The sequence below is a fragment of the Caloenas nicobarica genome, chromosome 25, assembly GCF_036013445.1.
Source record: "Caloenas nicobarica isolate bCalNic1 chromosome 25, bCalNic1.hap1, whole genome shotgun sequence".
NCBI lineage: Eukaryota > Metazoa > Chordata > Aves > Columbiformes > Columbidae > Caloenas > Caloenas nicobarica.
The window spans coordinates 1,080,007-1,104,543 of record NC_088269.1 but is presented as its reverse complement, the minus strand read 5'-3'; the positions used below and the strand labels follow the sequence as shown (position 1 = coordinate 1,104,543).

At 57.3% G+C, this 24,537-nt stretch overlaps 1 protein-coding gene across 1 annotated transcript; it reads left to right on the top strand.

Moving 5' to 3' along the window:
• Positions 1 to 1,499: 1,499 nt before the first annotated feature.
• Positions 1,500 to 7,215, top strand: LOC135998437 (coiled-coil domain-containing protein 81-like). Its single transcript, XM_065651628.1, has 10 exons — positions 1,500 to 1,578; positions 2,314 to 2,375; positions 2,785 to 2,938; positions 3,191 to 3,447; positions 3,821 to 3,906; positions 4,334 to 4,425; positions 4,541 to 4,658; positions 5,050 to 5,173; positions 5,630 to 5,758; positions 7,162 to 7,215. Exons 1-10 carry the CDS (start codon positions 1,500 to 1,502, stop codon positions 7,213 to 7,215), a joined length of 1,155 nt encoding a protein of 384 aa, XP_065507700.1.
• The last annotated feature ends 17,322 nt before the right edge of the window (positions 7,216 to 24,537 follow it).

Below are 24,537 nucleotides of genomic sequence, written 5' to 3'. Positions count from 1 at the left end.
GTCAACCAGGGAGCAGAAGCAGAGAAGGGTGGACCTAGTTTGGGAGGCAGCACTGCGTATGGGAGCGCACAGGTGCTCAAGTCAGCTGCTGGGCAGACTGGGTGATACGGGTCTGGTCCTAAGGCTGGGCTCAGCAGGCCTGTACACTTGGCCACAAAGTTTTCCATTTCCAATTGAAATGACAATAGATGCCAACATTTAGGGCAACTGAACCTCTTGCTACTCATTTAGGTTTAGATTAGATATTAGGAAAAAATTATTCACGGAAAGGGCTGTCGGGCATTGGAACAGGCTGCCCAGGGAAGCGGTCGAGTCACCATCCCTGGAGGTGTTTAAAAGGCATTTAGCTGAGGTCCGTAGGGACATGGTTTAGTGCTAGATTTAGGTTAGCGTTGGACTCGATGGTCCTGAGGGTCTCTTCCAATCAAAACGATTCCATGATTCTATAATTCTATGATTATGCTTAAGGCTTCATGACCCATAACAGTAACTTGGAAAGACAAAAACCATAACCTTGAACATACACACCCCACACGCCTTGCTCCTTCTTCCCCTGGCTTTTATTGCTGAGCATGACATCACATGGTCTGAGACATCCTTTTGGTCACTTGGGGTCAGCTGTCCCAGCTGTGTCCCCTGCCAACTCCTTGCCCACCCCCAGCCTAGTTGCTGGTGGGTCAGTGTGAGAGGCAGAGAAGGCCTCGATGCTGTGCAAGCACTGTGGAGCGACAGCTAAAACATCGGCGTGTTATTCGGACTGTTTTGGTCACAAATTCCACACTCGGCACCACATGGGCTGCTATGGAGAAAATGAACTCCGTCCCAGCCAAGGCCAATGCAGTAAAGCCCATCCAAATCCCACCACGAAGTAACACCCAGCAGACAGGAGTGTTTGGGCACACTGGAGGGGCTCATGCATCTCACAGACCTTCAGTCCCGTGTCTTGCAGCTGCCCAACCACAGCAAACCCCCAAACACCACCTGCCCCAACGAGCTCTAAGTAGCAGAGACATGTCGGAGCAGGGGACAGACGGGATTTTTGGAAAAGGACTGGTGAGAGAGGGGATGACTGTTTCCCAGCTCAAGAGGGGAAATATCTCTCCCCAGTTGTGCTGTCTCCTTGCTGGTGTCATAATGCAGCCTCAAATGATGCGGGTTGATGTCACAAGGGATCCCCCACATCACAGGGAGGTCTCTCCAGCGCTGAGGCGGTGCCGGCACTTTGCAGCGAGGTCTGGGTGCTGCTGGGCACTGCTCAGGGGCTCCCCACTGCTGCCCTTCGGAGCTACTCCACAGCCAGGAGCGGGATCGGGAGGCAGCGGGGCTGCACTGCGGGACTCTTGCTGACTGGCAGGACCCTCGTTGACAGGCAGGACCCTTCCTGACAGACAGGACCCTTGCTGACAGGCAGAGCAGCAGGGGCACATTGGAGAGGAGTTTTGAGCGAGGAGCGGCAAAGAGCATCCCTTTCTCTGAGCTGAGGGCAAGCGGCAAGCACGATGGAGGGCTGCTGCACCATGGCCGTCAGCTTGGAGCTGAGCAGCTTGTTCCCCACGCTCCGGCAGCTCTCTCCCGAGGGTAAGGGTTTTGGGAGCTCCTTCCCAGAGGGACACACCAGGACTGTCCATTGTCAAAAGCTGCGGCTGCTGGGCTGTGGGGTGGCTGAACAGGGCCGGGCCTGCCTGAGGCTCCCACCGGGCTCAAGGGATAATGTGGCAACCAGGACTCCCGGGTCGTGGCGCTGGGCCTGCCCTGAGCTCTGAGGCTCCTGTGGGCATTGCTTGCTCCCCTCGTGAGGGCAACCGTGCAGGGCCAGCTCTTCCTGGGAGCCAGTACCTCTTGGGGATCTGGCTCTGGGTTGAAAAGGGGTCCTGCGTCCTGGGGGCTGGGGTGTCCTACAGCTCTCACAGGGCTCTCACGAGCCAGCTGGAAATGGCTGTGTTGTAAACCAGCCCTTATCTTGAACCAGCCACCTTTAGGAGGGCCTCTGTTCCTTCCCATGGGATGCTCTTGTGCCGCCAGGCTGGCAGATCATGTCCTGGGCTCTGAGGTGCCTTCCCTTTCTGGGGCTTAGATGGCCACAGCCTTGGTCCTGGGCCCTTCCCACATCCCCGTATCTGCTCCAGCTCTGGCCCGGCAGCACAGTAAGGCTGGCAGTCATAAATTGGGGTGCACTCCAGCTCCGCAGCCAGGGCGGTGTTTGTTTGGGCTGTTTGTGGACACCTGCCTCTGTCACCCCCTGGGTGAGGAACATGCTGAGAGGCTGTGAGCTGGCTGGCCTGGAGCCTGACACCTCTTTCCCTTGCTTTCCAGAGGTTGTGGCTATCTGGGATGCTGTGTCTGCGTACATCCTGGGACAGCTGAAGCTGGACAAGGTGGGCTGGTGTCTTGGTCCCCCTTTACCCTGCAGAGCCTGGCCCCTGGGGAGCAATCCCTCCCCGAGCATCATGGCAGCACACGGAGACAAGCCTGTGCGCCCACAGCCGCGCCTGTGCGCCCACAGCCGCTTCTTGGTCAACCAGGAGAGGAACCAAGTCCAGATCTAGTCTGAGAAAGCATTTGGCACACGATAGGGCTTCATGCCAAGGCTAATCCCTGGGAATCAGTCCAAGGGGTACAGCCTGTGCTGGAAATGCCTGGGATCTTCTCTAGCCAAAGCATGTTAGCAAATAACTTTGAGGAGGGGAAGAGAAGAAATGGAGAACACGAGCCTTTTCCAAAGCTTTGCCTTTTCCCATCTCTGAAGTACTCAGTCATCAGCCCTTTTGTCTTTTTCCTGGGCAGGGTGTCCTGGTCCCAGGACTCGGGACCTTCGCTATGGTCCGAGAGCAATTCCATGGCGAAGAAGAGCTGTATGTGGTTCGAAGACCCATCTTCCGTCTGGAGATTGAGAAGTCACTTCTGCAGGAGCTCGTGTTCCCCACAGTGGTTATCCCTGGTGAGAAGGCAGTGGCCACCCTCCACTCTGTCCCTTCATGTCTGGGGCTGGGTGTGTGCTCTCTGCTCTTTGGAAAGGGCTGGGAGAAGTAGAGAGTTGTCTCGAAAGGTCCAGAGATGGCTTGAGCTCCCCCCAGACAAACCACTCCCCAAAAGCTGTTTCTATAAGTGACCTTTTCTCTGGCATTTTGTTATGAATCTTAGACAGAAATTGGGCCTGCTGTGGCAGTGACGATGTTCCTTCTCCTTGCAGGCGACGTCAAGATCAATCCGCTCAACTACAAGTGGCTATCGCGAGCCACCTCCTTGCCACCACACGTGGTGGAGGACTGTGTGCAAGAGACCGTACTCTTGTACAGCTTCCAACTGAGGAACAGGCAGCGCCTCGCCTTCTCCTTCAAGGACATTGGCGTTCTGTCCTGCAAAGATGATGTCCTGTGCATGCGTTTTTATTACGACTGTGTCACAGGGCTGGAGAACAAGGCCAGCCGCATTGCACTGCTTCACACTGTAAGTTGCTCAAGGTTTTGAGGGCTGCTTCACTGGTGTGGGAAGCCTATTGAAGGGTGAGCAACCCAGTCGCCGTTGGCCAGTCAAACGCCTTTCCCCATGCTTGCCCCCACTGACTTCGTTAGAAGAGAAAGTTTCTTCCCAGTTTCTGGGTCCTTGCCCTACAAAAAGCCCGTCAGTGTCATTGTGCCATCTCAGTGTTTGCTGTGCAGCTTCTGCAGAGCAGAGCAAGGGCTAATGTTCATGGAGGAGGATTTGGGAGAGAGGTTTGCAGAAGTGGCCTTCTTTTGGAGCAGGAGACAGGTCTGCTTCCTTTGGGAGCCAAGAGAAAACTGTCCTGGAAACCCTCTAAGAGCTCTGTGTCACTTTGCAGAGGCTCTGGATGCCAGCTGCAGCTGTTTGCACTGGAGCGACCACTGCCCAGGGGATGCAGGCTGCTCCTGCCCACGCGTTTCCGAGGTGAGTGCGTTTCCTCTGCAGCCCTCGGCAGAACGAGCGGGCGGCTTCCCAGCTCCTGCTCAGGAGTGGGCGTTGTTGGGGCCCGACACTCAGCATCAAGTCAGGGATCAACCCTGAAATGACTGGTCTGTGGTTAACTAATGCTGAGCTGGGGCTACACGTGTATTCTTGAGTGACTGGGCACGGTGATTGTGTGTTTTTCACACCCAGCCTGCTATCATTCCCATCAAAGAGAACCAAGGGCAAACGGACTTAAGGCTACGTTTTCTTGTGTCGGGGGCAGACTGCCGATAAAACCTGTGCATGGCCACAAAGGGAAAGGGATGCATGCTGTGGCTCCCAGGACGGGTGCGGAGGAGTAGTGTTGGGAAGCTGCAGAGGGGAGGGGTCACCCTTCTTCAAGCCTGTGTCACCATTTGCTTTCCAGGTTTCAGTTCATTGTGACCAGCAGAAGAGCAGTGGCCAGGGCTTTCTCCACCTGGCACAGCAAGGCTGCAGAAAAGCACGCGATCAGAGGAGGTAGGGGAGCGCATCCCTGCTGTCCAGGAGGGGCCCTGCCCCACGCTGCGTGACCACAGCCCGGTGAAAACGCGCTCCGCACGGGGCTGCTCTGAAGAGCTTCCTCCTTTCCCAGATGCAGAGGGGCGTCCCGGCAAGCTGCTGCAGAGCCGGGTAAAGCGTTCCCTGCCTGTGCTGCCAAACCAGGGGCCAGGAACTGGGCAGCAAGACACAGGGAAGAAGCCTTCTGCCAGGTGAGACCCTGGTGGGGAGGGATGAAAGGGAACCTTGCACCCATGTAGGAGAGACATCCCCTTTGGACTCTCCAGCTGCAGGGTTTCAGGAAGGTCCCTGACACATGCCCCACAGATTTTATGAGCTTGTTTGCCCCACCGCAAGCCCCTTTGTGGGGAAGGCAGTGGATGCTGGTGCACCCTACATCACTTGCCTTGCCTTTACAACAGACCTGAGGTGCGGTCCCTTCCCATCCATCTGATGGGGCTCAGGAAAGGCTCCCCCTTGCCATGGGAATCAGCCCCACCTCTCCCACTTCTTCTACCAGCCTGGGGAGCTGTGATATTGGGTGAAAATGGGAGACCAAACTGCCCCGTGCTCATGCTGATGCCTTCCGGTGTCTCTTTGCAGTGTGCTCCCCCCATGTCCAGGCAGTTCCAGCAGGACGAAGGAGGCAGGCAGGCAGGAGCCATCTCCTCCAGCCAGGCCTGCCACTGCACTCCCATCCTCTGAAGCCTGCAAGAGAGCGCTGCGGGTACGTGCTCTGCCTCGCTGCAACTACCGTGCTGTTTGAGACTCAGCAAAAGCTTCTTTGCGCAGACAGATATCCTGAAAGGATCCCTTGGCATGCGTTCGTTGTAATCTGTCTGCCACCTCCTTCAGATCTTCTTGACAAAAAGGAAGGTGCAGCACAGCCTGCTTGCCTGTTATTACCCCCTGGGTTCTCATGAAACTCTTCATTCTGGCCAGGGGCTATGGCAGATGGGCAAGTCCCTTCTAGGTCTTTGGCAATGCAAGTCTTTGGTCACTCAGCTGTGCCTGTCACGAGCTGAGGAGCCTGGCATGACTCCACGGCCCCTGATCTGTTAGGGGCAAAGCGCTGCTGACTGACCGGCTGAGGCACGGGGCAGCAACGCAGGGCAGACCCGAAGGAAGCCCCTCCAGGAGCCGAGACTGATCCTTCCTGCTGCTGCGTTTCCGTCCCCTCCAGGAGGTCCGGCAGCTGTCTGCAGAGTGGGAGCAAGTGAAGACGCGCTGGCAAGAGCAGCAGCAGCAAGCGAAGGCGGAATGGGCAGCGTGGGAAGCCTGGTCTGCCGGGGAGGACCGACAGCTGCCCCAGGTACGGTCAATGATTGACACCGCAGAGAGCAGCAGCGACCCTCTCTGTCAGGGCACCCAGGGCGGCAGGTCTCCGGGGGTGTGCGCAGCACTGACACCCAGCTGCAGGCCAGGGGTTTGCCTGCTCGTCCTGTGAAGGAGAGCCTGGCAGAGGCATCGGAGGGGAAAAAGCAACCGTCAGCTGTGACGGAGAGCACGCAGTGCTGAGCCTGCCAGCTCCCAGGTCCTGCTGCTGGCTCCTTTCAAGAGGTCCTCTGGGAAATGGCACCTGTTTGCCATCTGGTTTGCTGAGAGCGTCTCCTCCTTGGCAGGCACTCAGCACTGGAGGCACTTGGACTCCCCACCCTCCAGCCCAGCCCAGGAGAAAGGAGGTCAGCAAGAGGTGGAGAAAGGCTGAAAACCCTCTGCCAGCAGAGGATGTGGCAGCAGCAGCCCAGCTGGAGAGACTCCAGCCTGAGTAAGTGTGCCCCCGCTCTGGACACAGCCTGGGGCATTAGAGCAGCTGTGACCTCGCAGAGATGTCCAGAACCCCCATCCCTGTGTCCTGGGGTTGCACAGGACACCCTCTGTGTCTCCTAATATGGGCATGACATGGGTTGTCCCCACAGCTGAGGCCCAAAACCCACCACAGGGTGAAAGGGTGGGTGCGGGGGCTGGACGAGGGGAGAGGCAGAGGGGGTCTCTGTCAGAGGCTGAGGGATGACCTTTCCCTGTTGTTGCAGCCACCCTTCCCCACGAGCGGTCCAGGTCCTCAAAAGCCTGGAGCCGCATCAAGCACGGACGTTCATATTCAAGCACGTCGCTGAGATCAACAGACGGCATCAAGAGCAGCAAAGGCAGCTCCCCTGGTATCTATCTCCAAAAAGGGCTGGTGCTTTCCCCGGCTGCAAGGCCCATCCCTCCACTGAGGGCAGTCCTGGGGGAAAGAGGGGCTTTCTCTAACACCCCTCGGGAGGCAGAAGCAGATACTGGAGGCTGGTTTTGGTCTGGAGCTCCCTGACACCCAAGGGGGACTGCCCAGGCACCCAGAATCGGCTTTCCATGTGGGACATAAAAGTCCTGGCTGAAGACAGAGGGATCCCTCTGATGGCTGGCTCTCCCCTTTCCAAACGAGACAGTACATCCTTCCCTTGCATAGTCCTGCCCCAAGACTCCTTGCCCTGAGGGGGAGACACCCATACGGGACACCCAAAGTCTCAGCTCCACTTGACTCAGCCCCAGGCTCATCAGCTGCACCTGGGACCTTCTTATGGGCTTGGGCACAGGGGGCTTTTCCCACTTCACGGGCCTCTTGAGGCTTTGTTGCAAGCAGATCCCTTCACAGGAGGCCTGAGCTGAGCCTGCAGGATTTCTCTGCCTTCTCTCTGCCCGTACGATCATACACTTCTCTTTCTTCCTCCCTAGCACCAGATGCTGGTACCGCAGCAGAGGGGAACGTGCCGGGAGCAGCAGCTGTAGCAGTGGCTGTTAGCAAAGGGGCTGGGAGGCTTCTGAGCTGCCAAGATCCACCTCTAAATAGAAAATAAAGACCTCTGGGGCTCTTCTCAGATGGACTGACTGGTCTGTGACTGGGAACGGATCCGTCTAAAGGGATTATACACACCCCGTGTGTGATCCCAGAAGTGCTTGTCAGGGCGGGAGGGAACAAAGTCCACGCATTCCCCACAGCACGAACATGGCCGGCCGCACTCCTGCACACAGGCAGCATGAGACAGGAGGCTCTCACACTCCTCCCGGGAAACCAGCACAGCTGGTGCCTCCCTGAAGTGCCGGCAGGCTCATGCACGCAGCGCAGAGAACCACCAGCCAGGGCCAGAAGTGTGTGTATGATTACAGGGCTGTGACCACACTGGGAGCACGGAGGGGTGGTGGGTAGATGGCACGGCAGGAGGGCTGTGGTGGGGGGACACGGGCTCTTGAGGAAGGTCCGTCTGGGAAAGCGAGGAGGTGGACTTGCCTCCTGCCTGGGGTGGGACAGGAGCCAGCTTTTGGGAGACCAGCGTGGGTGCTGTGTTATCAGGTATCTGCTAGAGGCCTCCTTTTCAGAAGGAAGATGGAGATGAGGCCTTCTTAACCAAGTGGAAGAAGCCTCTTGTTCATAGGCCCCGGTTCTCCTGGAGGACCTTAGCCACCCTGTTACCTGCTGGAAGAACAATCCAGCAGGGCTCCAGCAATCTAGGACATTTCTAGAGGGCGTTTCCTGGCATGGATGATGGAGGAACCACGAAGGAGAGGTGCTCTGCTGGAAAACAAGGAAGACCTGCTTAAGGATTAGGCTTCCAGGAGAGCAGACTTCTGCCCTGCCAGGAAACCCAGTTCTGGTCCATCTTCTGGCCAGGCCCGGCCTTGAAAAGCAGCTGGTTGCAACCAGGAAACGCAACAAAGCGGGGCAAGAGTGGGGCGGAGAGGCACGGCCCTACCTCTGGCTGGGGTCGGGGACAGCGTTCCCAGAAAGAGTCATGGAACTCCCTTCCTGCAGCCTTCCCTCCATCCCTGCCTCCCACCATCCCCTGATGAGTCAGGCAGCCCCAGCTCCAGCTGTGCTCCTACAGCTCCAGCTGTGCTCTGCCCCTCACCCCTGTACTTGAGGTACAACAGGTGGGGAAGCCCCGAGTGTCCCAGCGCCTTCAGCCCTTGGATGAGCAAACTTCTCTTCTCACTCCTCCTTCCTTGCTGGAAAGCCCTTCCCCATCTCTGCTCCAGGGCTGGGGTGGGGGGGGCAGAGGAATGTGGGAAGGCAGGGAAACCTGTCAGCAATTGGGCAGGACACTGCAATTCAGGTGGGGTTGGTCCTGGCTCTGCTGGGATTCCTGCCTGAGCTTTTGACAGCAGCAATAGGGACAGCCACATGTGAGCAAGTCACCCATGGTGTCTTTTCTGCCCTCAGAGCAGGGAACGTCCCGCAGCCCAATCGCTGGGTCCCAGCACCCCAAGAGCTTGGACACCCCAGACCTCCATGAACAGGGAGTGCGTGGGGACCTCTCACGTCCCACCACGGTGGGGTGGCAAAAGGAGATGGCGCAGCTTGGCCATGCCCTGGGGGACCAAGGCCGCAGGATTGGGGCTGTGCTGTCCTATGGCCCCTGGGGCATTGTGCCCCTGTGGGAGCTGGTCCTCACCTCGTGGCCAGCGTCACACATTTCCCTCCAGCTTCCCACCCGGCCCAGCCCAGAACTTGCTCCTCTCCCAGGAGCGGGCCAGGAGGGGGCTGCTTGGGGGAGGCGAGGTGTCAGGGTTATGCTTCTCTCTATTCAGAGAAGACTACGCTCTGGAAATAGCCTGTCTTCAGGTGCTCTTGTTGCTCCCACTGTCACAAGAGCCAGGAAAACTGGCTGGCAAGCAGAGCTCTGCCCCTTCGAGATGTTGCCTGCTGGAGTCTTCCCGCTCCCCAGAACTTAAATTCCTTTATTATAATTTCATGATGGGCATTGCAACCTAGACTCTGTTTCCTGATCATTTGGTTTTGGCCATCTGAGGGAAAATCCCACGCCTTCTCTCAGCCGCAGATACCAACAGGGACAGCATTGCAGGAGGACATACTACTGGAGGTGGAGATACCACTGGAGATGCGGATGCCACTGCAGATACCTTTCCAGATGGATGATCCATTCCCAATAACATTGCAGATGCAGGCGCAGTTGTAGATGCCATTGGAGATACAGATACAGCAGCAGAATATTCAATTGCAGACAGATACCATTGCAGATACCTTTACAGATGCCATTACAGATGCAGATGTCATTGCAGATGCAGAATCCGTGTACAGATGAAGATATCGTTGCAGCTTCCATTGCAGATACAAATACCATTGCAGGTGGCACTGCAGAATGAATGAGCATTGTAGACGCTGCTGCAGATACTTTGCAGTTGCACAATCCATTGGCCATAACATTGCTCATGCAGGTTCCAATGCAAACAGCATTGCAGATGCAGATGCCACTGGAGATTTGCAGACACAGATATCCTTGAAGGCGTAAATAGCTTTGAAGAAGCCAATACTATTGCAGATAAAAGACAGCACCTCAGACACCTTTGCAGATGCCATTGCAGAAGCAAATACTGCTGCAGATGCAGATGCCTTTGCAGATGCCACTTCACTTTGCTGATGCAAAGTCAGGTGCAGATACAACAGAAGAGCAGATGCCACTCCAGATGCAGGTACCACTGAAGATGCAGAGGCCACTGCAGACACTCTTAGCATTACAAATGCCCTTGCAGATGCAGATGCCATTGCAGATGCAAATACTACTCCTGATGGCCGCACAGAATGAGTAAGCATGGCAGCCACCTTTGCAGATACATTAGCAACGCAGATAGTTCCAGGTACAGTTACAGCTAACACTAGAGACACAGATGCTGGCACCATCAGAAACACAGGTTCTGGTGCCGTCAACCAGAGCAATATCGTTAGATGCTGTTGTGAGCCCAGAGCTGTCGCCTGTCCAGCACAACGTGTCCTGACAACAGTCCACATCCACAGAGGAGCACGGCAAACATAAAACTACTGCCTTGTGTTTGCTGCAAGAGGGATAATACCTTAGCAGTCCACAGGGCCAACTCATGTCCAGTTTTTCACCCACCAGTGCACCCCCAGCACTGGGGGTAGAAGGGAAGGAGAGTGGCCAGCCCCCATGGGGAGCATGACGAGGCTCTGTCCTTCCTTTTGGCCACAGGACGATGCCCTGGCCCACGCCAGGACAGGGCGTCTCTCCTCTTCAGCCCCAGCAGATGGCAAAGCTGGACGAGGGCCCCGGCTGCTGGGCTCGGCACAGGCAGTGTGGCTGGGTGCAGAGTCCTGCCTCCCGCAGGTGCCGGCCTGCCCACACCAGCGCCTTTCATCCCGCAGCTCCTCCTGCCCAGGACTGCAGCTGGCAGCAGAGACAGGTCTGCATTGTGGGGTTGGGTGAGCGCAGCAGGACGAGGCCTGTGCCACCACAGGGCCCTGTCCTGGACGGCCTGTCTGTTCCAGGAGAAGGCCTGGACACAGGCTTCTGGCATTTGACTTCATTCCTCTGCAGATGCCTGAACTAACACCCAAAAGCTACAGCACAGTAACAGGCAGCTCCAGGGGTCTGTGGCAGCACAGGGGGCAGCGGGCGCAGGGCGGCTCTGTGAGGAGAGCCGGGGGCTGCCCCTGCCCGCCCAGCCAGAGCTCGCCTGCTCCCGCCAGCCCGGCAACAGCGCTGCCATTGGCCACGGCTGAGCCAATCAGCGGAGCCAGAGGTGGCCTGTCAGTCACAGCCTGGCCCAGGGGCCTGAGGAGAAACAAGGGGGAGATGGGGTGGGGGCAGCTGGGGTGAGGGGGGCTGGGGGTCTGCTGGTGCAGGTGTCCTCCAGCACGGACAGGCCTGGGGGAACCTGGACACCCCAGCACCCACAGGCCCCGCCATGGCCCAGTTTGCCAGCCCTGGGCCTGAGTGCTCAGCCCAGGGACAGCCCCACAACCAGGGTCAGCGCGGTTCCCGCCACTGCCCCAAGAGTCGCCAGCCCCCAGTCAGCCCTGAGCCAGAGTGCAGGTATCTGAGCTGGGATGAGGTGGAAGGGGCTGGGAAACAATTCACTGAGAGGAACCGATGGAAGCAGGTACAGCGAATGTGGCATGCGGGATTAACGGACTCCAGTTTTTCATCCAGCAGTGCATCCCCAGCTTCCTGGCTGGCAGGGCAGTGTGTGAACAGAGCAGGCCTTGGTGCCGTGCAGGAAGAGTTCAGCCATAGCTAAAGCAGGGGCTAAACCATATGGGCTGCCAGGAAGAAAATTAGCTCCATCCCGGCCACAACCAGAAGAGACGGTGTCTCCGTTACGGCTTGATAGCAGCTTTGTGATGCTCGTTGTTTTCTTCACGACTCTGCCTTCTGGCGTGCAGACAACGGAGGGGCTGGGGCTGGTGTTGCCCTACACAGCATCCCTGTCCTGTGCACCCCAGGACAGAGCTGGCGCGTGGGGCAGAGGTGGGGCTGAGGACCCATTAATGAGCCCCATCACTGCCTCTGTGGCTCAGAACTGGCCAGTTGGCCAGGCCCAACAGGGAAACTCTGTTCCCCCAGCTTGTTCCCCACGCTCCTGCGGCTCTCTCCCAAGGGTAAGGGCTTAGGGATGTCTTTCCCAGACGAACACACCAGGGGTGCCCGTTGTAAAAAGCTGCAGCTGCTGGGATGTGGGGTGGCTGAACAGGGCCGGGCAATCCCTCCCTGAGCATCGTGGCAGCACATGGAGACAAGCCTGTGCATGCACAGCTGCTTCTTGGTCAACCAGGGAGCAGAAGCAGAGAAGGGTGGACCTAGTTTGGGAGGCAGCACTGCGTATGGGAGCGCACAGGTGCTCAAGTCAGCTGCTGGGCAGACTGGGTGATACGGGTCTGGTCCTAAGGCTGGGCTCAGCAGGCCTGTACACTTGGCCACAAAGTTTTCCATTTCCAATTGAAATGACAATAGATGCCAACATTTAGGGCAACTGAACCTCTTGCTACTCATTTAGGTTTAGATTAGATATTAGGAAAAAATTATTCACGGAAAGGGCTGTCGGGCATTGGAACAGGCTGCCCAGGGAAGCGGTCGAGTCACCATCCCTGGAGGTGTTTAAGAGGCATTTAGCTGAGGTCCGTAGGGACATGGTTTAGTGCTAGATTTAGGTTAGCGTTGGACTCGATGGTCCTGAGGGTCTCTTCCAATCAAAACGATTCCATGATTCTATAATTCTATGATTATGCTTAAGGCTTCATGACCCATAACAGTAACTTGGAAAGACAAAAACCATAACCTTGAACATACACACCCCACACGCCTTGCTCCTTCTTCCCCTGGCTTTTATTGCTGAGCATGACATCACATGGTCTGAGACATCCTTTTGGTCACTTGGGGTCAGCTGTCCCAGCTGTGTCCCCTGCCAACTCCTTGCCCACCCCCAGCCTAGTTGCTGGTGGGTCAGTGTGAGAGGCAGAGAAGGCCTTGATGCTGTGCAAGCACTGTGGAGCGACAGCTAAAACATCGGCGTGTTATTCGGACTGTTTTGGTCACAAATTCCACACTCGGCACCACATGGGCTGCTGTGGAGAAAATGAACTCGGTCCCAGCCAAGGCCAATGCAGTAAAGCCCATCCAAATCCCACCACGAAGTAACACCCAGCAGACAGGAGTGTTTGGGCACACTGGAGGGGCTCTTGCATCTCACAGACCTTCAGTCCCGTGTCTTGCAGCTGCCCAACCACAGCAAACCCCCAAACACCACCTGCCCCAACGAGCTCTAAGTAGCAGAGACATGTCGGAGCAGGGGACAGACGGGATTTTTGGAAAAGGACTGGTGAGAGAGGGGATGACTGTTTCCCAGCTCAAGAGGGGAAATATCTCTCCCCAGTTGTGCTGTCTCCTTGCTGGTGTCATAATGCAGCCTCAAATGATGCGGGTTGATGTCACAAGGGATCCCCCACATCACAGGGAGGTCTCTCCAGCGCTGAGGCGGTGCCGGCACTTTGCAGCGAGGTCTGGGTGCTGCTGGGCACTGCTCAGGGGCTCCCCACTGCTGCCCTTCGGAGCTACTCCACAGCCAGGAGCGGGATCGGGAGGCAGCGGGGCTGCACTGCGGGACTCTTGCTGACTGGCAGGACCCTCGTTGACAGGCAGGACCCTTCCTGACAGACAGGACCCTTGCTGACAGGCAGAGCAGCAGGGGCACATTGGAGAGGAGTTTTGAGCTAGGAGCGGCAAAGAGCATCCCTTTCTCTGAGCTGAGGGCAAGCGGCAAGCACGATGGAGGGCTGCTGCACCGTGGCCGTCAGCTTGGAGCTGAGCAGCTTGTTCCCCACGCTCCGGCAGCTCTCTCCCGAGGGTAAGGGTTTTGGGAGCTCCTTCCCAGAGGGACACACCAGGACTGTCCATTGTCAAAAGCTGCGGCTGCTGGGCTGTGGGGTGGCTGAACAGGGCCGGGCCTGCCTGAGGCTCCCGCCGGGCTCAAGGGATAATGTGGCAACCAGGACTCCCGGGTCGTGGCGCTGGGCCTGCCCTGAGCTCTGAGGCTCCTGTGGGCATTGCTTGCTCCCCTCGTGAGGGCAACCGTGCAGGGCCAGCTCTTCCTGGGAGCCAGTACCTCTTGGGGATCTGGCTCTGGGTTGAAAAGGGGTCCTGCGTCCTGGGGGCTGGGGTGTCCTACAGCTCTCACAGGGCTCTCACGAGCCAGCTGGAAATGGCTGTGTTGTAAACCAGCCCTTATCTTGAACCAGCCACCTTTAGGAGGGCCTCTGTTCCTTCCCATGGGATGCTCTTGTGCCGCCAGGCTGGCAGATCATGTCCTGGGCTCTGAGGTGCCTTCCCTTTCTGGGGCTTAGATGGCCACAGCCTTGGTCCTGGGCCCTTCCCACATCCCCGTATCTGCTCCAGCTCTGGCCCGGCAGCACAGTAAGGCTGGCAGTCATAAATTGGGGTGCACTCCAGCTCCGCAGCCAGGGCGGTGTTTGTTTGGGCTGTTTGTGGACACCTGCCTCTGTCACCCCCTGGGTGAGGAACATGCTGAGAGGCTGTGAGCTGGCTGGCCTGGAGCCTGACACCTCTTTCCCTTGCTTTCCAGAGGTTGTGGCTATCTGGGATGCTGTGTCTGCGTACATCCTGGGACAGCTGAAGCTGGACAAGGTGGGCTGGTGTCTTGGTCCCCCTTTACCCTGCAGAGCCTGGCCCCTGGGGAGCAATCCCTCCCCGAGCATCATGGCAGCACACGGAGACAAGCCTGTGCGCCCACAGCCGCGCCTGTGCGCCCACAGCCGCTTCTTGGTCAACCAGGAGAGGAACCAAGTCCAGATCTAGTCTGAGAAAGCATTTGGCACACGTTAGGGCTTCATGCCAAGGCTAATCCCTGGGAATCAGTCCAAGGGGTACAGCCTGTGCTGGAAATGCCTGGGATCTTCTCTAGCCAAAGCATGTTAGCAAATAACTTTGAGGAGGGGAAGAGAAGAAATGGAGAACACGAGCCTTTTCCAAAGCTTTGCCTTTTCCCATCTCTGAAGTACTCAGTCATCAGCCCTTTTGTCTTTTTCCTGGGCAGGGTGTCCTGGTCCCAGGACTCGGGACCTTCGCTATGGTCCGAGAGCAATTCCATGGCGAAGAAGAGCTGTATGTGGTTCGAAGACCCATCTTCCGTCTGGAGATTGAGAAGTCACTTCTGCAGGAGCTCGTGTTCCCCACAGTGGTTATCCCTGGTGAGAAGGCAGTGGCCACCCTCCACTCTGTCCCTTCATGTCTGGGGCTGGGTGTGTGCTCTCTGCTCTTTGGAAAGGGCTGGGAGAAGTAGAGAGTTGTCTCGAAAGGTCCAGAGATGGCTTGAGCTCCCCCCAGACAAACCACTCCCCAAAAGCTGTTTCTATAAGTGACCTTTTCTCTGGCATTTTGTTATGAATCTTAGACAGAAATTGGGCCTGCTGTGGCAGTGACGATGTTCCTTCTCCTTGCAGGCGACGTCAAGATCAATCCGCTCAACTACAAGTGGCTATCGCGAGCCACCTCCTTGCCACCACACGTGGTGGAGGACTGTGTGCAAGAGACCGTACTCTTGTACAGCTTCCAACTGAGGAACAGGCAGCGCCTCGCCTTCTCCTTCAAGGACATTGGCGTTCTGTCCTGCAAAGATGATGTCCTGTGCATGCGTTTTTATTACGACTGTGTCACAGGGCTGGAGAACAAGGCCAGCCGCATTGCACTGCTTCACACTGTAAGTTGCTCAAGGTTTTGAGGGCTGCTTCACTGGTGTGGGAAGCCTATTGAAGGGTGAGCAACCCAGTCGCCGTTGGCCAGTCAAACGCCTTTCCCCATGCTTGCCCCCACTGACTTCGTTAGAAGAGAAAGTTTCTTCCCAGTTTCTGGGTCCTTGCCCTACAAAAAGCCCGTCAGTGTCATTGTGCCATCTCAGTGTTTGCTGTGCAGCTTCTGCAGAGCAGAGCAAGGGCTAATGTTCATGGAGGAGGATTTGGGAGAGAGGTTGGCAGAAGTGGCCTTCTTTTGGAGCAGGAGACAGGTCTGCTTCCTTTGGGAGCCAAGAGAAAACTGTCCTGGAAACCCTCTAAGAGCTCTGTGTCACTTTGCAGAGGCTCTGGATGCCAGCTGCAGCTGTTTGCACTGGAGCGACCACTGCCCAGGGGATGCAGGCTGCTCCTGCCCACGCGTTTCCGAGGTGAGTGCGTTTCCTCTGCAGCCCTCGGCAGAACGAGCGGGCGGCTTCCCAGCTCCTGCTCAGGAGTGGGCGTTGTTGGGGCCCGACACTCAGCATCAAGTCAGGGATCAACCCTGAAATGACTGGTCTGTGGTTAACTAATGCTGAGCTGGGGCTACACGTGTATTCTTGAGTGACTGGGCACGGTGATTGTGTGTTTTTCACACCCAGCCTGCTATCATTCCCATCAAAGAGAACCAAGGGCAAACGGACTTAAGGCTACGTTTTCTTGTGTCGGGGGCAGACTGCCGATAAAACCTGTGCATGGCCACAAAGGGAAAGGGATGCATGCTGTGGCTCCCAGGACGGGTGCGGAGGAGTAGTGTTGGGAAGCTGCAGAGGGGAGGGGTCACCCTTCTTCAAGCCTGTGTCACCATTTGCTTTCCAGGTTTCAGTTCATTGTGACCAGCAGAAGAGCAGTGGCCAGGGCTTTCTCCACCTGGCACAGCAAGGCTGCAGAAAAGCACGCGATCAGAGGAGGTAGGGGAGCGCATCCCTGCTGTCCAGGAGGGGCCCTGCCCCACGCTGCGTGACCACAGCCCGGTGAAAACGCGCTCCGCACGGGGCTGCTCTGAAGAGCTTCCTCCTTTCCCAGATGCAGAGGGGCGTCCCGGCAAGCTGCTGCAGAGCCGGGTAAAGCGTTCCCTGCCTGTGCTGCCAAACCAGGGGCCAGGAACTGGGCAGCAAGACACAGGGAAGAAGCCTTCTGCCAGGTGAGACCCTGGTGGGGAGGGATGAAAGGGAACCTTGCACCCATGTAGGAGAGACATCCCCTTTGGACTCTCCAGCTGCAGGGTTTCAGGAAGGTCCCTGACACATGCCCCACAGATTTTATGAGCTTGTTTGCCCCACCGCAAGCCCCTTTGCGGGGAAGGCAGTGGATGCTGGTGCACCCTACATCACTTGCCTTGCCTTTACAACAGACCTGAGGTGCGGTCCCTTCCCATCCATCTGATGGGGCTCAGGAAAGGCTCCCCCTTGCCATGGGAATCAGCCCCACCTCTCCCACTTCTTCTACCAGCCTGGGGAGCTGTGATATTGGGTGAAAATGGGAGACCAAACTGCCCCGTGCTCATGCTGATGCCTTCCGGTGTCTCTTTGCAGTGTGCTCCCCCCATGTCCAGGCAGTTCCAGCAGGACAAAGGAGGCAGGCAGGCAGGAGCCAGCTCCTCCAGCCAGGCCTGCCGCTGCACTCCCATCCTCTGAAGCCTGCAAGAGAGCGCTGCGGGTACGTGCTCTGCCTCGCTGCAACTACCGTGCTGTTTGAGACTCAGCAAAAGCTTCTTTGCGCAGACAGATATCCTGAAAGGATCCCTTGGCATGCGTTCGTTGTAATCTGTCTGCCACCTCCTTCAGATCTTCTTGACAAAAAGGAAGGTGCAGCACAGCCTGCTTGCCTGTTATTACCCCCTGGGTTCTCATGAAACTCTTCATTCTGGCCAGGGGCTATGGCAGATGGGCAAGTCCCTTCTAGGTCTTTGGCAATGCAAGTCTTTGGTCACTCAGCTGTGCCTGTCACGAGCTGAGGAGCCTGGCATGACTCCACGGCCCCTGATCTGTTAGGGGCAAAGCGCTGCTGACTGACCGGCTGAGGCACGGGGCAGCAACGCAGGGCAGACCCGAAGGAAGCCCCTCCAGGAGCCGAGACTGATCCTTCCTGCTGCTGCGTTTCCGTCCCCTCCAGGAGGTCCGGCAGCTGTCTGCAGAGTGGGAGCAAGTGAAGACGCGCTGGCAAGAGCAGCAGCAGCAAGCGAAGGCGGAATGGGCAGCGTGGGAAGCCTGGTCTGCCGGGGAGGACCGACAGCTGCCCCAGGTACGGTCAATGATTGACACCGCAGAGAGCAGCAGCGACCCTCTCTGTCAGGGCACCCAGGGTGGCAGGTCTCCGGGGGTGTGCGCAGCACTGACACCCAGCTGCAGGCCAGGGGTTTGCCTGCTCGTCCTGTGAAGGAGAGCCTGGCAGAGGCATCGGAGGGGAAAAAGCAACCGTCAGCTGTGACGGAGAGCACGCAGTGCTGAGCCTGCCAGCTCCCAGGTCCTGCTGCTGGCTCCTTTCAAGAGGTCCTCTGGGAAATGGCACCTGTTTGCCATCTGGTTTGCTGAGAGCGTCTCCTCCTTGGCAGGCACTCAGCACTGGAGGCACTTGGACTCCCCACCCTCCAGCCCAGCCCAGGAGAAAGGAGGTCAGCAAGAGGTGGAGAAAGGCTGAAAACCCTCTGCCAGCAGAGGATGTGGCAGCAGCAGCCCAGCTGGAGAGACTCCAGCCTGAGTAAGTGTGCCCCCGCTCTGGACACAGCCTGGGGCATTAGAGCAGCTGTGACCTCGCAGAGATGTCCAGAACCCCCATCCCTGTGTCCTGGGGTTGCATAGGACACCCTCTGTGTCTCCTAATATGGGCATGACATGGGTTGTCCCCACAGCTGAGGCCCAAAACCCACCACAGGGTGAAAGGGTGGGTGCGGGGGCTGGACGAGGGGAGAGGCAGAGGGGGTCTCTGTCAGAGGCTGAGGGATGACCTTTCCCTGTTGTTGCAGCCACCCTTCCCCACGAGCGGTCCAGGTCCTCAAAAGCCTGGAGCCGCATCAAGCACGGACGTTCATATTCAAGCACGTCGCTGAGATCAACAGACGGCATCAAGAGCAGCAAAGGCAGCTCCCCTGGTATCTATCTCCAAAAAGGGCTGGTGCTTTCCCCGGCTGCAAGGCCCATCCCTCCACTGAGGGCAGTCCTGGGGGAAAGAGGGGCTTTCTCTAACACCCCTCGGGAGGCAGAAGCAGATACTGGAGGCTGGTTTTGGTCTGGAGCTCCCTGACACCCAAGGGGGACTGCCCAGGCACCCAGAATCGGCTTTCCATGTGGGACATAAAAGTCCTGGCTGAAGACAGAGGGATCCCTCTGATGGCTGGCTCTCCCCTTTCCAAACGAGACAGTACATCCTTCCCTTGCATAGTCCTGCCCCAAGACTCCTTGCCCTGAGGGGGAGACACCCATACGGGACACCCAAAGTCTCAGCTCCACTTGACTCAGCCCCAGGCTCATCAGCTGCACCTGGGACCTTCTTATGGGCTTGGGCACAGGGGGCTTTTCCCACTTCACGGGCCTCTTGAGGCTTTGTTGCAAGCAGATCCCTTCACAGGAGGCCTGAGCTGAGCCTGCAGGATTTCTCTGCCTTCTCTCTGCCCGTACGATCATACACTTCTCTTTCTTCCTCCCTAGCACCAGATGCTGGTACCGCAGCAGAGGGGAACGTGCCGGGAGCAGCAGCTGTAGCAGTGGCTGTTAGCAAAGGGGCTGGGAGGCTTCTGAGCTGCCAAGATCCACCTCTAAATAGAAAATAAAGACCTCTGGGGCTCTTCTCAGATGGACTGACTGGTCTGTGACTGGGAACGGATCCGTCTAAAGGGATTATACACACCCCGTGTGTGATCCCAGAAGTGCTTGTCAGGGCGGGAGGGAACAAAGTCCACGCATTCCCCACAGCACGAACATGGCCGGCCGCACTCCTGCACACAGGCAGCATGAGACAGGAGGCTCTCACACTCCTCCCGGGAAACCAGCACAGCTGGTGCCTCCCTGAAGTGCCGGCAGGCTCATGCACGCAGCGCAGAGAACCACCAGCCAGGGCCAGAAGTGTGTGTATGATTACAGGGCTGTGACCACACTGGGAGCACGGAGGGGTGGTGGGTAGATGGCACGGCAGGAGGGCTGTGGTGGGAGGACACGGGCTCTTGAGGAAGGACCGTCTGGGAAAGCGAGGAGGTGGACTTGCCTCCTGCCCGGGGTGGGACAGGAGCCAGCTTTTGGGAGACCAGCGTGGGTGCTGTGTTATCAGGTATCTGCTAGAGGCCTCCTTTTCAGAAGGAAGATGGAGATGAGGCCTTCTTAACCAAGTGGAAGAAGCCTCTTGTTCATACGCCCCGGTTCTCCTGGAGGACCTGAGCCACCCTGTTACCTGCTGGAAGAACAATCCAGCAGGGCTCCAGCAATCTAGGACATTTCTAGAGGGCGTTTCCTGGCATGGATGATGGAGGAACCACGAAGGAGAGGTGCTCTGCTGGAAAACAAGGAAGACCTGCTTAAGGATTAGGCTTCCAGGAGAGCAGACTTCCGCCCTGCCAGGAAACCCAGTTCTGGTCCATCTTCTGGCCAGGCCCGGCCTTGAAAAGCAGCTGGTTGCAACCAGGAAACGCAACAAAGCGGGGCAAGAGTGGGGCGGAGAGGCACGGCCCTACCTCTGGCTGGGGTCGGGGACAGCGTTCCCAGAAAGAGTCATGGAACTCCCTTCCTGCAGCCTTCCCTCCATCCCTGCCTCCCACCATCCCCTGATGAGTCAGGCAGCCCCAGCTCCAGCTGTGCTCCTACAGCTCCAGCTGTGCTCTGCCCCTCACCCCTGTACTTGAGGTACAACAGGTGGGGAAGCCCCGAGTGTCCCAGCGCCTTCAGCCCTTGGATGAGCAAACTTCTCTTCTCACTCCTCCTTCCTTGCTGGAAAGCCCTTCCCCATCTCTGCTCCAGGGCTGGGGTGGGGGGGGCAGAGGAATGTGGGAAGGCAGGGAAACCTGTCAGCAATTGGGCAGGACACTGCAATTCAGGTGGGGTTGGTCCTGGCTCTGCTGGGATTCCTGCCTGAGCTTTTGACAGCAGCAATAGGGACAGCCACATGTGAGCAAGTCACCCATGGTGTCTTTTCTGCCCTCAGAGCAGGGAACGTCCCGCAGCCCAATCGCTGGGTCCCAGCACCCCAAGAGCTTGGACACCCCAGACCTCCATGAACAGGGAGTGCGTGGGGACCTCTCACGTCCCACCACGGTGGGGTGGCAAAAGGAGATGGCGCAGCTTGGCCATGCCCTGGGGGACCAAGGCCGCAGGATTGGGGCTGTGCTGTCCTATGGCCCCTGGGGCATTTTGCCCCTGTGGGAGCTGGTCCTCACCTCGTGGCCAGCGTCACACATTTCCCTCCAGCTTCCCACCCGGCCCAGCCCAGAACTTGCTCCTCTCCCAGGAGCGGGCCAGGAGGGGGCTGCTTGGGGGAGGCGAGGTGTCAGGGTTATGCTTCTCTCTATTCAGAGAAGACTACGCTCTGGAAATAGCCTGTCTTCAGGTGCTCTTGTTGCTCCCACTGTCACAAGAGCCAGGAAAACTGGCTGGCAAGCAGAGCTCTGCCCCTTCGAGATGTTGCCTGCTGGAGTCTTCCCGCTCCCCAGAACTTAAATTCCTTTATTATAATTTCATGATGGGCATTGCAACCTAGACTCTGTTTCCTGATCATTTGGTTTTGGCCATCTGAGGGAAAATCCCACGCCTTCTCTCAGCCGCAGATACCAACAGGGACAGCATTGCAGGAGGACATACTACTGGAGGTGGAGATACCACTGGAGATGCGGATGCCACTGCAGATACCTTTCCAGATGGATGATCCATTCCCAATAACATTGCAGATGCAGGCGCAGTTGTAGATGCCATTGGAGATACAGATACAGCAGCAGAATATTCAATTGCAGACAGATACCATTGCAGATACCTTTACAGATGCCATTACAGATGCAGATGTCATTGCAGATGCAGAATCCGTGTACAGATGAAGATATCGTTGCAGCTTCCATTGCAGATACAAATACCATTGCAGGTGGCACTGCAGAATGAATGAGCATTGTAGACGCTGCTGCAGATACTTTGCAGTTGCACAATCCATTGGCCATAACATTGCTCATGCAGGTTCCAATGCAAACAGCATTGCAGATGCAGATGCCACTGGAGATTTGCAGACACAGATATCCTTGAAGGCGTAAATAGCTTTGAAGAAGCCAATACTATTGCAGATAAAAGACAGCACCTCAGACACCTTTGCAGATGCCATTGCAGAAGCAAATACTGCTGCAGATGCAGATGCCTTTGCAGATGCCACTTCACTTTGCTGATGCAAAGTCAGGTGCAGATACAACAGAAGAGCAGATGCCACTCCAGATGCAGGTACCACTGAAGATGCAGAGGCCACTGCAGACACTCTTAGCATTACAAATGCCCTTGCAGATGCAGATGCCATTGCAGATGCAAATACTACTCCTGATGGCCGCACAGAATGAGTAAGCATGGCAGCCACCTTTGCAGATACATTAGCAACGCAGATAGTTCCAGGTACAGTTACAGCTAACACTAGAGACACAGATGCTGGCACCATCAGAAACACAGGTTCTGGTGCCGTCAACCAGAGCAATATCGTTAGATGCTGTTGTGAGCCCAGAGCTGTCGCCTGTCCAGCACAACGTGTCCTGACAACAGTCCACATCCACAGAGGAGCACGGCAAACATAAAACTACTGCCTTGTGTTTGCTGCAAGAGGGATAATACCTTAGCAGTCCACAGGGCCAACTCATGTCCAGTTTTTCACCCACCAGTGCACCCCCAGCACTGGGGGTAGAAGGGAAGGAGAGTGGCCAGCCCCCATGGGGAGCATGACGAGGCTCTGTCCTTCCTTTTGGCCACAGGACGATGCCCTGGCCCACGCCAGGACAGGGCGTCTCTCCTCTTCAGCCCCAGCAGATGGCAAAGCTGGACGAGGGCCCCGGCTGCTGGGCTCGGCACAGGCAGTGTGGCTGGGTGCAGAGTCCTGCCTCCCGCAGGTGCCGGCCTGCCCACACCAGCGCCTTTCATCCCGCAGCTCCTCCTGCCCAGGACTGCAGCTGGCAGCAGAGACAGGTCTGCATTGTGGGGTTGGGTGAGCGCAGCAGGACGAGGCCTGTGCCACCACAGGGCCCTGTCCTGGACGGCCTGTCTGTTCCAGGAGAAGGCCTGGACACAGGCTTCTGGCATTTGACTTCATTCCTCTGCAGATGCCTGAACTAACACCCAAAAGCTACAGCACAGTAACAGGCAGCTCCAGGGGTCTGTGGCAGCACAGGGGGCAGCGGGCGCAGGGCGGCTCTGTGAGGAGAGCCGGGGGCTGCCCCTGCCCGCCCAGCCAGAGCTCGCCTGCTCCCGCCAGCCCGGCAACAGCGCTGCCATTGGCCACGGCTGAGCCAATCAGCGGAGCCAGAGGTGGCCTGTCAGTCACAGCCTGGCCCAGGGGCCTGAGGAGAAACAAGGGGGAGATGGGGTGGGGGCAGCTGGGGTGAGGGGGGCTGGGGGTCTGCTGGTGCAGGTGTCCTCCAGCACGGACAGGCCTGGGGGAACCTGGACACCCCAGCACCCACAGGCCCCGCCATGGCCCAGTTTGCCAGCCCTGGGCCTGAGTGCTCAGCCCAGGGACAGCCCCACAACCAGGGTCAGCGCGGTTCCCGCCACTGCCCCAAGAGTCGCCAGCCCCCAGTCAGCCCTGAGCCAGAGTGCAGGTATCTGAGCTGGGATGAGGTGGAAGGGGCTGGGAAACAATTCACTGAGAGGAACCGATGGAAGCAGGTACAGCGAATGTGGCATGCGGGATTAACGGACTCCAGTTTTTCATCCAGCAGTGCATCCCCAGCTTCCTGGCTGGCAGGGCAGTGTGTGAACAGAGCAGGCCTTGGTGCCGTGCAGGAAGACTTCAGCCATAGCTAAAGCAGGGGCTAAACCATATGGGCTGCCAGGAAGAAAATTAGCTCCATCCCGGCCACAACCAGAAGAGACGGTGTCTCCGTTACGGCTTGATAGCAGCTTTGTGATGCTCGTTGTTTTCTTCACGACTCTGCCTTCTGGCGTGCAGACAACGGAGGGGCTGGGGCTGGTGTTGCCCTACACAGCATCCCTGTCCTGTGCACCCCAGGACAGAGCTGGCGCGTGGGGCAGAGGTGGGGCTGAGGACCCATTAATGAGCCCCATCACTGCCTCTGTGGCTCAGAACTGGCCAGTTGGCCAGGCCCAACAGGGAAACTCTGTTCCCCCAGCTTGTTCCCCACGCTCCTGCGGCTCTCTCCCAAGGGTAAGGGCTTAGGGATGTCTTTCCCAGACGAACACACCAGGGGTGCCCGTTGTAAAAAGCTGCAGCTGCTGGGATGTGGGGTGGCTGAACAGGGCCGGGCAATCCCTCCCTGAGCATCGTGGCAGCACATGGAGACAAGCCTGTGCATGCACAGCTGCTTCTTGGTCAACCAGGGAGCAGAAGCAGAGAAGGGTGGACCTAGTTTGGGAGGCAGCACTGCGTATGGGAGCGCACAGGTGCTCAAGTCAGCTGCTGGGCAGACTGGGTGATACGGGTCTGGTCCTAAGGCTGGGCTCAGCAGGCCTGTACACTTGGCCACAAAGTTTTCCATTTCCAATTGAAATGACAATAGATGCCAACATTTAGGGCAACTGAACCTCTTGCTACTCATTTAGGTTTAGATTAGATATTAGGAAAAAATTATTCACGGAAAGGGCTGTCGGGCATTGGAACAGGCTGCCCAGGGAAGCGGTGGAGTCACCATCCCTGGAGGTGTTTAAGAGGCATTTAGCTGAGGTCCGTAGGGACATGGTTTAGTGCTAGATTTAGGTTAGCGTTGGACTCGATGGTCCTGAGGGTCTCTTCCAATCAAAACGATTCCATGATTCTATAATTCTATGATTATGCTTAAGGCTTCATGACCCATAACAGTAACTTGGAAAGACAAAAACCATAACCTTGAACATACACACCCC